Source organism: Oncorhynchus keta, chromosome 23 (assembly GCF_023373465.1).
Source record: "Oncorhynchus keta strain PuntledgeMale-10-30-2019 chromosome 23, Oket_V2, whole genome shotgun sequence".
Lineage (NCBI taxonomy): Eukaryota > Metazoa > Chordata > Actinopteri > Salmoniformes > Salmonidae > Oncorhynchus > Oncorhynchus keta.
Genome location: NC_068443.1, coordinates 45,114,824 through 45,133,257, shown reverse-complemented (window position 1 = coordinate 45,133,257; position 18,434 = coordinate 45,114,824). Strand labels below are relative to the sequence as shown.

At 44.0% G+C, this 18,434-nt stretch overlaps 1 protein-coding gene across 4 annotated transcripts in view; it reads right to left on the bottom strand.

The window, feature by feature from the left end:
* Positions 1-18,191, bottom strand: part of ift57 (intraflagellar transport 57 homolog (Chlamydomonas)) — a 28,838-nt gene extending 10,647 nt beyond the window's left edge. For 2 of the 4 annotated variants that reach the window (XM_052477313.1, XM_052477312.1), the window contains exons 1-8: positions 17,722-18,188; positions 17,408-17,582; positions 17,047-17,165; positions 1,758-1,848; positions 1,581-1,652; positions 1,118-1,240; positions 936-1,007; positions 132-263 (exon numbers count right to left, since the gene is read on the bottom strand). In XM_052477313.1, coding sequence (XP_052333273.1) covers positions 132-263; positions 936-1,007; positions 1,118-1,240; positions 1,581-1,652; positions 1,758-1,848; positions 17,047-17,165; positions 17,408-17,582; positions 17,722-17,873 — 936 coding nt within the window. In that variant the 5' untranslated portion in view covers positions 17,874-18,188. Of the gene's footprint in view, positions 1-131; positions 264-935; positions 1,008-1,117; positions 1,241-1,580; positions 1,653-1,757; positions 1,849-17,046; positions 17,166-17,407; positions 17,583-17,721 lie in introns of all 4 variants that reach the window. The other 2 variants (XM_052477314.1, XM_035800624.2) reach the window with 2 other exon arrangements.
* Positions 18,192-18,434: the final 243 nt, after the last annotated feature.

Below are 18,434 nucleotides of genomic sequence, written 5' to 3'. Positions count from 1 at the left end.
GTGTTGTCCTTATGTCCTTTTGACTGGTACTGTAAATAGTGAAGTAAAATACAGATACCCCCCAAAACTACTTAAGTAGTACTTTAAATAATTTTTCCTTAAGTACTTTACACCACTGTATGGATGCGTACCTCGCTGAGTTTGGACTGGGCGCTGCGGTAGTTCTGGATAAGGTGTTCCAGCTGGTTGTTGATGTATTTCTCTCTGCTGCCCACCTTCTCCAGTGTCTTACCGATCTCCTCCTGCAGCTTGTCTAGGTAGCCCTACCAAATAGGTACACATAGCAGCTTTCGCTCTATAATACATTACTAACATACTCATTTTAAGGTAATAGTAATAATGACAAGGTTGGCTGTGCGATAGGTGCTAGTCTTGTCAGACAGTGAGACTCAGAGAAAGTAGCTTATTCATGGGTTGCATGTTTTGTCACAATATTGTTTTGAACATTCGTTATGGACTAATGCCCGACTAATCATTCTATTCAATGCATCGTCAATGAGCGCTGATAAGGATCATCAAAAGGGCATTGCAGCGGCTTGGAAATACAATGATATTCTAAAGGAGTCAAATAATTAGTGGGAAAACATTTTGATGTCATCAGATTGCCTTTAAATGCAGTATAACGTTAGCTAGCTAGCTAAGATTGAGGGTAAACCACCAGATTTGAGCTAGCTAACGTTAGCATTTCCAGCTATTTCTACGAATTTTGCTAGCTAATAACAACATTGCCATCCATCTGTCTAAAGTAAATTAGATGACATGATATTGCTGGCAAAATGGTTTCCTACCAAATATTTTACTACTTTAGCAACGTCATCTTAACCCCACGCACTGTAGTTTCATTTAGACTAAACAGTAGTTTAGTCGAGATGGTATCAAAGTGATGTAACCTAGACAGAGAAAACTGAGTCCAACTGTAAAGGACTAAAGTCCACCTTGGCCTCCTTGAGAGATGATTTGATCCCGTCTTGGTGCTGATGCATTTGGTCCACGTGGATCCTCCAGTCCTAGTAGTGGACATAGTCTTGTTACAAACACTCATGTTTTAGGCGATTGCTCGACCCTGCATTGATTTTGAGAGAGCAATGCCAGAATTGACAGCTGTAGCAATCTTTACCTTGTGGTCTGTTCTGATTGTGACCTTCAGTTGTGGGAGAACCCGCTCCACCTCTAGATTCCACTCGGCAGCGTCCATGTTTGATTCCAGTATATTGTCTGGCTTTGAAGATAGTCTGGCCTCCTGCGAGAGGGAAGGAGTTAGCGTTAGGAATGATAGTATGTACACTATGAGGGAATGAGCAAGAGCTAAAAAAAAAACATTTATTTGATATTTGTTTGAGTCCACTGGTGACTAGCCTTTCTACATCTACAGACAGGGAACTGCATAGAAATGAAAAATCGGACTTGAAATCAGCAGTAGCCTACGTTAACCACACATGAAAGACAATACAGCAGACAATACAGCAATGTGTAGTAACAAAGTATCCACAATCTCCAAACAGAACAGTAAATATGTACACCATCACAGTTCATTGTTCGTATCCAGCTATTAGCATAACATTACAGCAACAGCAACTCACACTTTGATTGGTCCTTGATTTAAGTGCCTCTAGATCCATGACGTTCTCTTCCTCACAGTCGTCTGGTTCCTCCTTTATTAAGGGTTAGATTTTTAAATAGGCCTATTTTAAAAAGTGACGAGTACAATATATACAAATAGGCCTATCACCAGGAGACACTTCGATGGGGATACCCACTGTCATCTCCTCTTCCACTTTACTGAGAGTCAGCTCTGCATCATCCTCCATCACAGACTCTTCTTCCATCTCCTCTGTAGGGTAGTTTGGTCTGGGAAAAGACAGGAGAATGGGGATTGCACGAGGCCAGCTATGTTCAACTTTATCACTGGTTGCACCTAAGTGACATCACACCATTGTTTTAAATGTTCTCAAGAGGCTCTCAGCCATACTAATGTTGCATTCAAAACAACTGGGAACTTGGAAATCTCAGATTTCCGACTTCAGTATGTTCAAGACAACCTTGAACTGTGAATAAAACGATATCCAACTAACGATCTCAGACTGGGAAAAATAGTTTTAAATGGTCATGCAACTTGGAATTCCAAGTCGGGAACTCGGGCGTCTTTCTCGAGCTCCAACTGTCCGACCTGAATATCACTGATGTTGTGATTTGACCTCACCCCCTAGAGCTCCAACTGTCCAATCTGAATATCACTGATGTTGTGATTTGACCTCATCCCCCCCTAGAGCTCCAACTGTCCTATCTGAATATCACTGATGTTGTGATTTGACCTCATCCCCCAGAGCTCCAACTGTCCAATCTGAATATCACTGATGTTGTGATTTGACCTCATCCCCCTAGAGCTCCAACTGTCCAATCTGAATATCACTGATGTTGTGATTTGACCTCATCCCCCTAGAGCTCCAACTGTCCAATCTGAATATCACTGATGTTGTGATTTGACCCCCCCAGAGCTCCAACTGTCCGACCTGAATATCACTGATGTTGTGATTTGACCTCATCCCCCCTAGAGCTCCAACTCTCCGACCTGAATATCACTGATGTTGTGATTTGACCTCATCCCCCCAGAGCTCCAACTGTCCGACCTGAATATCACTGATGTTGTGATTTGACCTCATCCCCCCCAGAGCTCCAACCGTCCGACCTGAATATCACTGATGTTGTGATTTGACCTCATCCCCCCTAGAGCTCCAACTGTCCAATCTGAATATCACTGATGTTGTGATTTGACCTCATCCCCCTAGATCTCCAACTGTCCAATCTGAATATCACTGATGTTGTGATTTGACCTCATCCCCCCCTAGAGCTCCAACTCTCCGACCTGAATATCACTGATGTTGTGACTTGACCTCATCCCCCCCCCAGAGCTCCAACTCTCCGACCTGAATATCACTGATGTTGTGATTTGACCTCATCCCCCCCCCCCCCTAGAGCTCCAACTGTCCGACCTGAATATCACTGATGTTGTGATTTGACCTCATCCCCCCAGAGCTCCAACCGTCCGACCTGAATATCACTGATGTTGTGATTTGACCTCATCCCCCTAGAGCTCCAACTGTCCAATCTGAATATCACTGATGTTGTGATTTGACCTCATCCCCCTAGATCTCCAACTGTCCAATCTGAATATCACTGATGTTGTGATTTGACCTCATCCCCCCTAGAGCTCCAACTGTCCGACCTGAATATCACTGATGTTGTGATTTGACCTCATCCCCCCCCAGAGCTCCAACTGTCCGACCTGAATATCACTGATGTTGTGATTTGACCTCCTCCCCCCTAGAGCTCCAACCGTCCGACCTGAATATCACTGATGTTGTGATTTGACCTCATCCCCCCCTAGAGCTCCAACTGTCCGACCTGAATATCACTGATGTTGTGATTTGACCTCATCCCCCCCCAGAGCTCCAACCGTCCGACCTGAATATCACTGATGTTGTGATTTGACCTCATCCCCCTAGAGCTCCAACTGTCCAATCTGAATATCACTGATGTTGTGATTTGACCTCATCCCCCAGAGCTCCAACCGTCCGACCTGAATATCACTGATGTTGTGATTTGACCTCATCCCCCAGAGCTCCAACCGTCCGACCTGAATATCACTGATGTTGTGATTTGACCTCATCCCCCTAGAGCTCCAACTGTCCAATCTGAATATCACTGATGTTGTGATTTGACCTCATCCCCCAGAGCTCCAACCGTCCGACCTGAATATCACTGATGTTGTGATTTGACCTCATCCCCCTAGAGCTCCAACTGTCCAATCTGAATATCACTGATGTTGTGATTTGACCTCATCCCCCTAGAGCTCCAACTCTCCGACCTGAATATCACTGATGTTGTGATTTGACCTCATCCCCCCTTGAGCTCCAACTCTCCGACCTGAATATCACTGATGTTGTGATTTGACCTCATCCCCCTAGAGCTCCAACTGTCCGACCTGAATATCACTGATGTTGTGATTTGACCTCACCCCCCCCCTTAGAGCTCCAACTGTCCGACCTGAATATCACTGATGTTGTGATTTGACCTCATCCCCCAGAGCTCCAACCGTCCGACCTGAATATCACTGATGTTGTGATTTGACCTCATCCCCCTAGAGCTCCAACTGTCCAATCTGAATATCACTGATGTTGTGATTTGACCTCATCCCCCCTAGATCTCCAACTGTCCAATCTGAATATCACTGATGTTGTGATTTGACCTCATCCCCCCTAGAGCTCCAACTCTCCGACCTGAATATCACTGATGTTGTGATTTGACCTCATCCCCCCCTAGAGCTCCAACTGTCCAATCTGAATATCACTGATGTTGTGATTTGACCTCATCCCCCCTAGATCTCCAACTGTCCAATCTGAATATCACTGATGTTGTGATTTGACCTCATCCCCCCTAGAGCTCCAACTCTCCGACCTGAATATCACTGATGTTGTGATTTGACCTCATCCCCCCCTAGAGCTCCAACTCTCCGACCTGAATATCACTGATGCTGTGATTTGACCTCATCCCCCCTAGAGCTCCAACTGTCCGACCTGAATATCACTGATGTTGTGATTTGACCTCACCCCCCCTTAGAGCTCCAACTGTCCGACCTGAATATCACTGATGTTGTGATTTGACCTCATCCCCCCTAGAGCTCCAACCGTCCGACCTGAATATCACTGATGTTGTGATTTGACCTCATCCCCCCAGAGCTCCAACCGTCCGACCTGAATATCACTGATGTTGTGATTTGACCTCATCCCCCAGAGCTCCAACCGTCCGACCTGAATATCACTGATGTTGTGATTTGACCTCATCCCCCTAGAGCTCCAACTGTCCAATCTGAATATCACTGATGTTGTGATTTGACCTCATCCCCCCAGAGCTCCAACCGTCCGACCTGAATATCACTGATGTTGTGATTTGACCTCATCCCCCTAGAGCTCCAACCGTCCGACCTGAATATCACTGATGTTGTGATTTGACCTCATCCCCCCTAGAGCTCCAACTGTCCAATCTGAATATCACTGATGTTGTGATTTGACCTCATCCCCCCAGAGCTCCAACCGTCCGACCTGAATATCACTGATGTTGTGATTTGACCTCATCCCCCTAGAGCTCCAACTGTCCCTGAATATCACTGATGTTGTGATTTGACCTCATAGAGCTCCAACTCCGACCTGAATATCACTGATGTTGTGATTTGACCTCATCCCCCCTTGAGCTCCAACTCTCCGACCTGAATATCACTGATGTTGTGATTTGACCTCATCCCCCCCAGAGCTCCAACTGTCCGACCTGAATATCACTGATGTTGTGATTTGACCTCACCCCCCTTAGAGCTCCAACTGTCCGACCTGAATATCACTGATGTTGTGATTTGACCTCATCCCCCCAGAGCTCCAACCGTCCGACCTGAATATCACTGATGTTGTGATTTGACCTCATCCCCCTAGAGCTCCAACTGTCCAATCTGAATATCACTGATGTTGTGATTTGACCTCATCCCCCCTAGATCTCCAACTGTCCAATCTGAATATCACTGATGTTGTGATTTGACCTCATCCCCCTAGAGCTCCAACTCTCCGACCTGAATATCACTGATGTTGTGATTTGACCTCATCCCCCCCCTAGAGCTCCAACTGTCCGACCTGAATATCACTGATGTTGTGATTTGACCTCCCCCCTTAGAGCTCCAACTGTCCGACCTGAATATCACTGATGTTGTGATTTGACCTCATCCCCCCAGAGCTCCAACCGTCCGACCTGAATATCACTGATGTTGTGATTTGACCTCATCCCCCTAGAGCTCCAACTGTCCAATCTGAATATCACTGATGTTGTGATTTGACCTCATCCCCCTAGAGCTCCAACTGTCCAATCTGAATATCACTGATGTTGTGATTTGACCTCATCCCCCCTAGAGCTCCAACTCTCCGACCTGAATATCACTGATGTTGTGATTTGACCTCATCCCCCCCTTGAGCTCCAACTCTCCGACCTGAATATCACTGATGTTGTGATTTGACCTCATCCCCCTAGAGCTCCAACTGTCCGACCTGAATATCACTGATGTTGTGATTTGACCTCACCCCCCCTTAGAGCTCCAACTGTCCGACCTGAATATCACTGATGTTGTGATTTGACCTCTCCCCCCAGAGCTCCAACCGTCCGACCTGAATATCACTGATGTTGTGATTTGACCTCATCCCCCTAGAGCTCCAACTGTCCAATCTGAATATCACTGATGTTGTGATTTGACCTCATCCCCCCCTAGAGCTCCAACTGTCCGACCTGAATATCACTGATGTTGTGATTTGACCTCACCCCCCTTAGAGCTCCAACTGTCCGACCTGAATATCACTGATGTTGTGATTTGACCTCATCCCCCAGAGCTCCAACCGTCCGACCTGAATATCACTGATGTTGTGATTTGACCTCATCCCCCTAGAGCTCCAACTGTCCAATCTGAATATCACTGATGTTGTGATTTGACCTCATCCCCCTAGATCTCCAACTGTCCAATCTGAATATCACTGATGTTGTGATTTGACCTCACCCCCCTTAGAGCTCCAACTGTCCGACCTGAATATCACTGATGTTGTGATTTGACCTCATCCCCCAGAGCTCCAACCGTCCGACCTGAATATCACTGATGTTGTGATTTGACCTCATCCCCCTAGAGCTCCAACTGTCCAATCTGAATATCACTGATGTTGTGATTTGACCTCATCCCCCCTAGATCTCCAACTGTCCAATCTGAATATCACTGATGTTGTGATTTGACCTCATCCCCCTAGAGCTCCAACTCTCCGACCTGAATATCACTGATGTTGTGATTTGACCTCATCCCCCTAGAGCTCCAACTGTCCGACCTGAATATCACTGATGTTGTGATTTGACCTCACCCCCCTTAGAGCTCCAACTGTCCGACCTGAATATCACTGATGTTGTGATTTGACCTCATCCCCCCCCCAGAGCTCCAACCGTCCGACCTGAATATCACTGATGTTGTGATTTGACCTCATCCCCCTAGAGCTCCAACTGTCCAATCTGAATATCACTGATGTTGTGATTTGACCTCATCCCCCTAGATCTCCAACTGTCCAATCTGAATATCACTGATGTTGTGATTTGACCTCACCCCCCCTTAGAGCTCCAACTGTCCGACCTGAATATCACTGATGTTGTGATTTGACCTCATCCCCCCCAGAGCTCCAACCGTCCGACCTGAATATCACTGATGTTGTGATTTGACCTCATCCCCCTAGAGCTCCAACTGTCCAATCTGAATATCACTGATGTTGTGATTTGACCTCATCCCCCCCTAGATCTCCAACTGTCCAATCTGAATATCACTGATGTTGTGATTTGACCTCATCCCCCTAGAGCTCCAACTCTCCGACCTGAATATCACTGATGTTGTGATTTGACCTGAGAGCTCCAACTGTCCGACCTGAATATCACTGATGTTGTGATTTGACCTCACCCCCCCCCTTAGAGCTCCAACTGTCCGACCTGAATATCACTGATGTTGTGATTTGACCTCATCCCCCCCAGAGCTCCAACCGTCCGACCTGAATATCACTGATGTTGTGATTTGACCTCATCCCCCTAGAGCTCCAACCGTCCGACCTGAATATCACTGATGTTGTGATTTGACCTCATCCCCCCCCTAGAGCTCCAACTGTCCAATCTGAATATCACTGATGTTGTGATTTGACCTCATCCCCCCCCCTAGTTGTCTTGAAAGCACCACAGAGCAAGATGTGCCCAGTCAATCTTAACAGGGGCTAATGACCATTTAGCCTAAATTACAGCTTCAAAATACGATGACATTGGTGTAGTAATGTTTCCATAGCTAGTAAAAGGCCTTTTCACACAGACATTGTTCTTAGCCCCAGGCTAGACTGGCCCTGGGCTAACAGCTTGTGTTCACACAAGCATTTGGTAACCCTGGGTTAAGCTTTAGCCCTGGGCTAAGGATTCACACTTCTATTCCAAAACCCTGGGCTAACAGACAAACACAACATGTAACCAACATTTTATCTCTTGATTCGTGACCAATGCTATAAAAAATAACACATTATTTCCTTATGCTTCTAGCCTAGCATTTGATTTCCAACAGTGATGGTTTGAATAAACCTTGCCTTCGGCCTGTCCGACATCGGAAACAATATTTCACTTTTGAAATTCAATCTCACCCCTGTACAGAGAATGCTATGAACAAAAGAGACATCAACTTTTCTGATTCAGGCAAAATCATGCAACAATATTATTATCATGGATATATGCAATTAAATGTCAATAGAAAAGCTATGAAAACAGAGGAAAATGGAGTGTTTGCTGCATTTCCAGCTGTAGAGTTTGTAGTTTCAGTTGGCTAAGTGAGAAGACTTTAGCCGGCCTGCATAGCAACCATTTTTGATAGACATAGCAACCAACCAATGTTTTTGCACTGATGAAAGTATATTGTTTTTTGGTCCTCAGATGGAAGGATTAAATAGTATGAATTTACTTGTCAAAATAACTCACAGAACACATCACAGGCATCATGTAGCACAGTTGGTAGAGCATGGCGCTTGTAACGCCAGGGTAGTGGGTTCGATTCCCGGGACCACCCATACGTAGAATGTATGCACACATGACTGTAAGTCGCTTTGGATAAAAGCGTCTGCTAAATGGCATATATTATATATTATATTATCACCAGCATATGTAAATTAGGTGAAAGTGCTGCTTTTGTGATTGGACAGTGAGCATTATAGGCATTGTTCTTGACCCCCACTGGCTATTTTGGCAACGTGTTTAGCCAGCTAGCCCTGGGCAAAGGGAGATTTTAGCCCTGGAGCTACGGAGGCTCTTAGCTCTGGTCTAAAGTGCAGTGTGAGCACACCTAAAGTTTGACAAAAAAATACCTAGCTGAAATCCAGTGCACTGTAGCTAGCTAACGTTCTAATCAATGTTTCCTCTAAGCTGTATGCATGCAGCTACCCGGGACTGCCTCGCAGAAGAACTATCAGCCTGCGCAGAGAACCAACTTCAAAATCAATTTTATAGTTTTCCCCTTTAGTTAACACTATCAATGTTTACTTTACTGTGGGAATTATTAACACAATATTAGCCACTTTCAAAGGAACATACTAAAACAAACTATGCAAGATATGTTGTTTTAGGCAGAAGGCATTGGTGTAGGATTCTAATGCATTACTCAGCCTGTACTCTACACAGACCAGTGATTCATGAACAATCAGAACTGCAGAAGGCCGATAAACAAATAGACCATTGCCATATACGAGTCTGCTGGCATATATGGATCTGTGCCATTCACTTTGAACTGGACTGTGTTTACAGCATGAGTGGTTGTGAGTAGGTGAACCTGTTTTGATATCAAAGCGAGAGCTGCATGTAGCCACTTGCGCACATTTGTTCATATCCTTTGCTAGTTATTAGCCCAGTTAAAGATCATTTGTAGTCAGCAATGGGGGAGTGATTGCTTCCTACAAGAGCACAAAACATGCACATTGTTAGACCTCTTGAAAGGCTTGTAAAATGGCTTGCTTGATATTAGGATTTATTAGTTGAGTGACAACCAATGTAATTTGCTTGGTTACTTTTATTAAAATGCGCTGTTGAAAACGGTGTTTTACTGGAATAAAAGTAGGCCAAGCCACCAGAGACAGGTCCTTTCTGGCTATAGCCTATTGCTGATCAGGGCTTACATTAGATTTGGATTGGATTGTTCAGTGTAACCATCAGCAATAGTTTTGGTCGTTTTTCTTGAAACAAATCAGTGCATATGGTCATGTTTAGATATACAAGGTAACGGTGATCATTTCACAACGAGGACAGCGATCACTTTAGCGAGTCGCACTGCATGGCCAAAGCGGGACGAGCTGAGGAGCTCACTCCATAGGAACTTCAAAACGGTCAAATCCATTCCACTTTGAGACGGGGGTTGAAATTGTTATAGACATTTTTAAAAAGACAAATATTGACACATTACTAGCGTAAACACTTTCAAACTGCCAAAATGACAAGTTAATGGTGATTTTTAGATCAAACGTAGGGGGATAAAAGGCATACATTAACCAAAGACTTATATACCTGTCTCAGCCTCCAGTATTTATGCTGCAGTAGTTTATGTGTCGGGGGGCTAGGGTCAGTTTGTTATATCTGGAGTACTTCTCCTGTCCTATTCGGTGTCCTGTGTGAATCTAAGTGTGCGTTCTCTAATTCTCTCCTTCTCTCTTTCTTTCTCTCTCTCGGAGGACCTGAGCCCTAGGACCATGCCCCAGGACTACCTGACATGATGACTCCTTGCTGTCCCCAGTCCACCTGGCCATGCTGCTGCTCCAGTTTCAACTGTTCTGCCTTACTATTATTCAACCATGCTGGTCATTTATGAACATTTGAACATCTTGGCCACGTTCTGTTATAATCTCCACCCGGCACAGCCAGAAGAGGACTGGCCACCCCACATATGCTCTCTCTAATTCTCTCTTTCTTTCTCTCTCTCGGAGGACCTGAGCCCTAGGACCGTGCCCCAGGACTACCTGACATGATGGCTCCTTGCTGTCCCCAGTCCACCTGACTGTGCTGCTGCTCCAGTTTCAACTGTTCTGCCTTATTATTATTCGACCATGCTGGTCATTTATGAACATTTGAACATCTTGGTCATGTTCTGTTATAATCTCTACCCGGCACAGCCAGAAGAGGACTGGCCACCCCACATAGCCCGGTTCCTCTCTAGGTTTCTTCCTAGGTTTTGGCCTTTCTAGGGAGTTTTTCCTAGCCACCGTGCTTTTACACCTGCATTGTTTGCTGTTTGGGGTTTTAGGCTGGGTTTCTGTACAGCACTTTGAGATATCAGCTGATGTACGAAGGGCTATATAAATAAATTTGATTTGATTTGATTTGATATACAGTGCAGTTTGAAAGTATTCAGACCCCTTCCCTTTTTCCACATTTTGTTACGTTACAGCCTTATTCTAAAATGTATGTAATCGTTTTTTCCTCGTCAATCTACACACAATACCCTATAAATGACAACGCAAAAACATGTTAAACATTTTTACACATTTATATAAAATAAAAAAAACTGAAATACCTTATTTACATAAGTATTCAGACCCTTTGCTATGAGCCTCGAAATTGAGCTCAGGTGCATACTACACTTCTCCAAAAAATAAAGGGAACACTAAAATAACACATCCTAGATCTGAATGAATGAAATATTTTTATTAAATATTTTTTTCTTTACATAGTTGAATGTGCTGACAACAAAATCACACAAAAATTATCAATGGAAATCAAATTTATCAACCCATGGAGGTCTGGATTTGGAGTCACACTACAGGCTGATACAACTTTGATGTAATGTCCTTAAAACAAGTAAAAATGAGGCTCAGTAGTGTGTGTTTGGTCTCCACGTGCCTGTATGACCTCACTACCACGCCTGGGCATGCTCCTGATGAGGTGGCGGATGGTCTCCTGAGTGATCTCCTCCCAGACCTGGACTAAAGCATCTGCCAACTCCTGGACAGTCTGTGGTGCAACGTGGCGTTGGTGGATGGAGCGAGACGTGATGTCCCAGATGTGCTCAATTGGATTCAGGTCTGGGGAACGGGCGGGCCAGTCCATAGCATCAAAGCGTTCCTCTTGCAGGAACTGCTGACACACTCCAGCCACATGAGGTCTAGCATTGTCTTGCATTAGGAGGAACCCAGGGCCAACCGCACCAGCATATGGTCTCACAAGGGGTCTGAGGATCTCATCTCGGTACCTAATGGCAGTCAGGCTACCTCTGGCGAGCACATGGAGGGCTGTGCGGCCCCCCAAAGAAATGCCACCCACACCATGACTGACCCAACGCCAAACCGGTCATGCTGGAGGATGTTGCAGGCAGCAGAACGTTCTCCACGGCGTCTCCAGACTCTGTCACATGTGCTCAGTGTGAACCTGCTTTCATCTGTGAAGAGCACAGGGCGCCAGTGGCGAATTTTCCAATCTTGGTGTTCTCTGGCAAATGCCAAACGTCCTGCACGGTGTTGGGCAGTAAGCACAACCCCCATCTGTGGACGTCGGGCCCTCATACCACCCTCATGGAGTCGGTTTCTGACCGTTTGAGCAGAGACATGCACATTTGTGGCCTGCTGGAGGTCATTTTGCAGGGCTCTGGCAGTGCTCCTCCTGCTCCTCCTTGCACAAAGGCTAAGGTAGCGGTCCTGCTGCTGGGTTGTTGCCCTCCTAAGTCCTCCTCCACGTCTCCTGATGTACTGGCCTGTCTCCTGGTAGCGCCTCCATGCTCTGGACACTACCCTGACAGACACAGCAAACCTTCTTGCCACAGCTCGCATTGATGTTCCATCCTTGATGAGCTGCACTACCTGAGCCACTTGTGTGGGTTGTAGACTCCGTCTCATGCTACCACTAGAGTGAAAGCACCGCCAGCATTCAAAGGTGACCAAAACATCAGCCAGGATTCATAGGAACTGAGAAGTGGTCTGTGGTCACCCCCTGCAGAACCACTCCTTTATTGGGGGTGTCTTGCTAATTGCCTATAATTTCCACCTGTTGTCTATTCCATTTGCACAACAGCATGTGACATTTGTCAATCAGTGTTGCTTCCTAAGTGGACAGTTTGATTTCACAGAAGTGTAATTGACTTGGAGTTACATTGTGTTGTTTAAGTGTTCCCTTTATTTTTTTGAGCAGTGTATTTCCATTGATCACCCTTGATGTTTCTACAACTTGATTGGAGTCCACATGTGGTAAAATCAATTGAGTGGACATGCATGATTTGGAAAGGCACACACACCTGTCTACATAAAGTCCCACAGTTGACAGTGCGTGTCAGTGCAAAAACCAAGGCATGAGGTCAAAAGGAATTGTCCATAGAGCTCTGAGACAGGATTGTGTCAAGGAAAAGATCTGGGGAAGGGTAACAAAACACTTCTGCAGCATTGAAGGTCCCCAAGAACACAGTGGCCTCCATCATTCTTAAATGGAAGAAGTTTGGAACCACCAAGACTCTTCCTAGAGCTGGACACACAATTAACTGAGCAATCGAGGGAGAAGGGCCTAGGTCAGGAAAGTGACCAAGAGATGGGAAAGCCTTCCAGAAGGACAACCATCTCTGCAGCACTCCTCAGTAAAAAAAACACATGACAGCCCGCTTGGAGTTTGCCAAAAGTCACCTGAAGGACTCTCAGACCATGACAAACAAGATTCTCTGGTCTGATGAAACCAAGATTGAACTCTTTGGCCTGAATGCCAAGCGTCACGTCTGGAAGAAACCTGGCACCATCCCTACGGTGAAGCATGGTGGTGGCAGCATCATGCTGTGGGGATGTTATTCATAATCAGGGACTGGGAGACAAGTCCGGATCCAGGGAAAGATGAACAGAGCAAAGTACAGAGAGATCCTTGATGAAAACCTGTTCCAGATCGCTCAGGACCTCAAACTGGGGCGAACGTTCACCTTCCAACAGGACAACGACCCAATGCACATAGCCAGCACAACGCAGGAATGCCTTTGGAACAAGTCTCTGAATGTCCTTGAGTGGCCCAGCCAGAGCCCGGACTTGAAAACGATCTAACATCTCTGGAGAGACCTGAAAATAGCTGTGCAGCGACGCTCCCCATCCAACCTCACAGAGCTTGAGAGGGTCTGCAGAGAAGAATGGGAGAAACTCCCCAAATACAGGTGTGCCAAGCTCGTAAATTCATACCCAAGTAGACTTGAGGCTGTAATGGCTCCCAAAGGTGCTTCAACAAAGTGCTGAGTAAAGGTTCGGAATTATTATTGTTATTAATTATTGAATGAATTATGTAAATGTGATATTCGCAAGAAAATCTAACAACCTGTTTTTCTTTGTCATTATGAGGTATTGTGTGGTAGATGGATAACATTTTTTGTCATCCATTTTAGAATGAGGCTGTAATGTAAGAAAATGTGGGAAAAGTCAAGAGGTCTGAATACTTTCCTAATGCACTGTATAAACTAGATAACTAATAGGGGGCACTGTTAAAGGCACTGTATAAACTAGATAACTAATAGGGGGCACTGTTAAAGGCACTGTATAAACTAGATAACTAATAGGGGGCACTGTTAAAGGCACTGTATAAACTAAATAACTAATAGGGGGCACAGTTAAAGGCACTGTATAAACTAGATAACTAATAGGGGGCCACTGTTAAAGGCACTGTATAAACTAGATAACTAATAGGGGGCACAGTTAAAGGCACTGTATAAACTAGATAACTAATAGGGGGCACTGTTAAAGGCACTGTATAAACTAGATAACTAATAGGGGGCACTGTTAAAGGCACTGTATAAACTAGATAACTAATAGGGGGCACTGTTAAAGGCACTGTATAAACTAGATAACTAATAGGGGGCACTGTTAAAGGCACTGTATAAACTAGATAACTAATAGGGGGCACAGTTAAAGCCACTGTATAAACTAGATAACTAATAGGGGGCCACTGTTAAAGGCACTGTATAAACTAGATAACTAATAGGGGGCACTGTTAAAGGCACTGTATAAACTAGATAACTAATAGGGGGCCACTGTTAAAGGCACTGTATAAACTAGATAACTAATAGGGGGCCACTGTTAAAGGCACTGTATAAACTAGATAACTAATAGGGGGCACTGTTAAAGCCACCATTCCGCCACCTTGGCACTCCCTCACCATTGTTAAAAATACTTTTGAAGCAATAGAAATTAATTTATTAATGTCTACATTCCTTTTTTTGCCACATGTATTCTACTACAGATACATTCATGCATACTTTTGAAATGATATATTAGCTTGACAAACAAATATACACTACCGGTTTAAGTTTTAGAACACCTACTCACTCAAGGGTTTTTCTTAATTTTATTTACATTGTAGATTAATAGTGACATTAAAATCATTAATAAGACATCAAAATCATGGAGTAACTAGTAAAAAAGTGTTAAACAAATCAAAATATATTTGAGATTCTTCAAATAGCTTCACTTTGCCTCTATAGCTTTGCACACTCTTTGCGTTCTCTCAACCAGTGTCATCTGATGCAGCACTCCATCGCTCTCCATCTTGGTAAAATAGCTCTTACACAGCCTGGAGGTGTGTTTCAAGTCATTGTCCTGTTGAAAAACAAATGATAGTCCCACTAAGCCCAAACCAGATGGGATGGCGTATCGGTGCAGAATGCTGTGGTAGCCATGCTAGTTAAGTGTGCCTTGAATTCTAAATAAAATCAGACAGTGTCACCAGCAAAGTAACCCCTACACCATAACACCTCCTCCTCCATGCTTCACAGTGGGAAATGCACATGCAGAGATCATCCGTTCACCCACACCACGTCTCACAAAGACACGGCGGTTGGAACCAAAAATCTGTAATTTGGACTCCAGACCAAAGGACGCATTTCCATGCATCTAATGTCCATTGCTCGTGTTTCTTGACCCAAGCAAGTCTCTTCTTTTTATTGGTGTCCTTTAGTCGTGTTTTCTTGAGGTAATTCGACCATTAAGGCCTGATTCATGCAGTCTCTTCTGAATAGTTGATGTCTAGATATCTATTTTACTTGAAATTTGTGAAGCATTATATTTGGGTTGCCATTTCTGAGGCTGGGAACTCTAATTAACTTATCCTCTGCAGCAGAGGTAACTCTGGGTCTTCCATTCATGTGGCAGTCCTCATGAGAGCCAGTTTCATCATAGCGCTTGATGGTTTTTGCGACTGCATTTGAAAAAACTTTCAAAGTTCTTGAAACTCTCTGTATTTACTGACCTTCATGTCTTAAAGTAATGATGGACTGTCATTTCTCTTTGCTTATTTTAGCTGTTCTTGCCATAATATGGACTTGGTATTTTACTTCTGTATACTTCCCCTACCTTGTCACAATACAACGGATTGTCTCAAAGGCATTAAGGAAAGAAATTACACAAATTAACTTTTAACAGGCACACCTGTTAAATGAAATGTATTCCAGGTGACTACCTCCTGAAGCTGGTTGAGAGAATGCCAAGAGTGAACAAAGCGGTCATCAAGGCAAAGGGTGGCTATTTGAAAAAGCTCAAATATAAAATATATTTTGGTTTGTTTAACACTACACGATTCCACGTGTTATTTCATCGTTTTGATGTCTTCACTATTATTCTACAATGTAGAAAATCCTAAAAATAAAGAAAAACCCTTGAATGAGTAGGTGTTCTAAAACTTTTGACCGGTAGTGTACATGTTAAAACTTTCTTAAAGTATTTTTTTTTTTTTTAGATGAGTAATGTTACTGTCCCCACTACAACAACAAAAAAATACTTAAATACATTTAATTATTTTCTTGAAACATTTAATTGAAATACTGTAATTCCTATGGAGGACTGCGCCTGCCGGGGAGTGCCAATATCACCGACCAGTTGTTTTTAAGGCCTCTCAATAGCCAATACATAGCACATACAACACCCATTCTGCCAGTAACATTTTGTTAAAGGTCCCCAAAGCACACACATCCCTGGGCCGCTCCTCTTTTAAGTTTGCTGCAGCTAGCGACTGGAACGAGCTGCAACAAAAACTCAAACTGGACAGTTTTATCTCAATCTCTTCATTCAAACAGTCAATCATGTTACTGACAGTTGTGGCTGCTTCGTGCGATGTATTGTTGTCTCTACCTTTTTGCCATTGTGCGGTTGTCTGTGCCCAATAATGTTTATGCCATTTTTTTGTGCTGCTATCATGTTATGCTGCTGCCATGTTGTCGTCATGTTGTGTTCCTGCCATGTTATTGTCTTAGGTATCATTATGTAGTGTTGTGGTATCTCTCGTCATGATGTGTGTTTAGTCCTATATTTGTATTTTTAATGCCAGCCTCCGTCCCCGCAGGAAGCCTTTTGCCTTTTGGGAGGCCGTCATTGTAAATAAGAATTTGTTCTTAACTGACTCACCTATAGTTAAATAAAGGTTCAATTTTAAAAAATGTAATAATCAGCAAACCTGAATTTCTATACATCATTGACATTAACTTACCTTCTCCAGGAAAACACTCTCTCCTTCAGAGCCTCTTCAGCCAGCCGATCCAGCACATAGCAAACATGTTCCCCTGAACCAGCTTTTAGTTTGGAGGGAGGAAAGTCTACCAGTCCTCCCTGGGTCAGGAGAGAGCAATATTTTGATCAAAGATGCAATGTCTGAAATATGGACCATCTAGCTTAGTATATAGGTCCTTGCAGTTTCACAACAATGTCATGTGATACATTATGCAATGGAAATGAAATGAAAAAAGGACAAATACAGGTTGTTGATAAACAAATCCCCTTGTTGCAATTCAAAACAGTAGACAACAATGGGGACACCAACGTGTACAGTATGTTGAGTTGTGCTTACTTACAAAAGCTCTCAACTGTGAGAGAATGTTGGACACGGTGGCGTTGGGGTCGTCATACTCCTGAGGCTGCTCGAAGGGTCTCCCTGCTGCATTGATGAGCCAAGACGCGATTATGGTAAACATGAAGAATTGCTCCCCTGGATTTGATGGCATGTAGGCACTGGATGCAAAGTAATGCCTATATGGGGGAACAACATATTACTTGACAATCTCTTACCAGAATTGACTGCCATGTATTTTGACAGTCATATCTAGCAGTTTGAACTGTAATGTCACTTTGGACATCAACAATAGCTAGCTAGATGCTACTTGCCAACCTGGATAGAGCTTTCATGTTGTGCTTTGCCAGAACTTCCTCTTCATAATCCAGAAGCTTCAATTTGTCCAGCAGGTCCTCCATAACCACGAACATTTGATATGCTGCTCCAGGACCCCGTTCATCGTCCCCTCGTCTATTGTCATCTACCATCTCTCTCTTGGCACTTCTTGCAGGCTAACAACAACCCGATTTGTGATTGACCAATTTTTTGATGCAGATCAGCGCAGTCTTCTTCGGCTTGTTTTGGTTACCATCTGTGTTGTCAAGCAACCCTAATATAGCCAGATAACGTTAGCTAGCTAAGTTAACAGTTCCTTGGTTAACTAAAAAAGCCAGCTATACGTTTTTGTCGGAACGATTATCTCTATATTAAATATATCCAGATGGTACCTGTGAATTGAGATGAATATTCAAGTAGTTGTATCAATAACTCTTGAGCAGGCGACATGCGTCCTGACGTAACTTTATTTGCGTCCTTACGTAACTTTATTTGCGTCCTTACGTAACAACCTTTCGTTTACGTTCCAGTGCAGAGTTATCACGCGTGTCGTGGTTTTGCTGCCACCTACTGCAGTGGATGAAAAACTACTCCTGGAGAAATGAATAGAAACAGTTCAAATATACGTGAATTGTAAGGAGAGAGTATAAGGACTCTTAAACAGACCAAGCAAAAACGTTCAACTGAGTTGCGCTGCACAGAAGATCTCGACG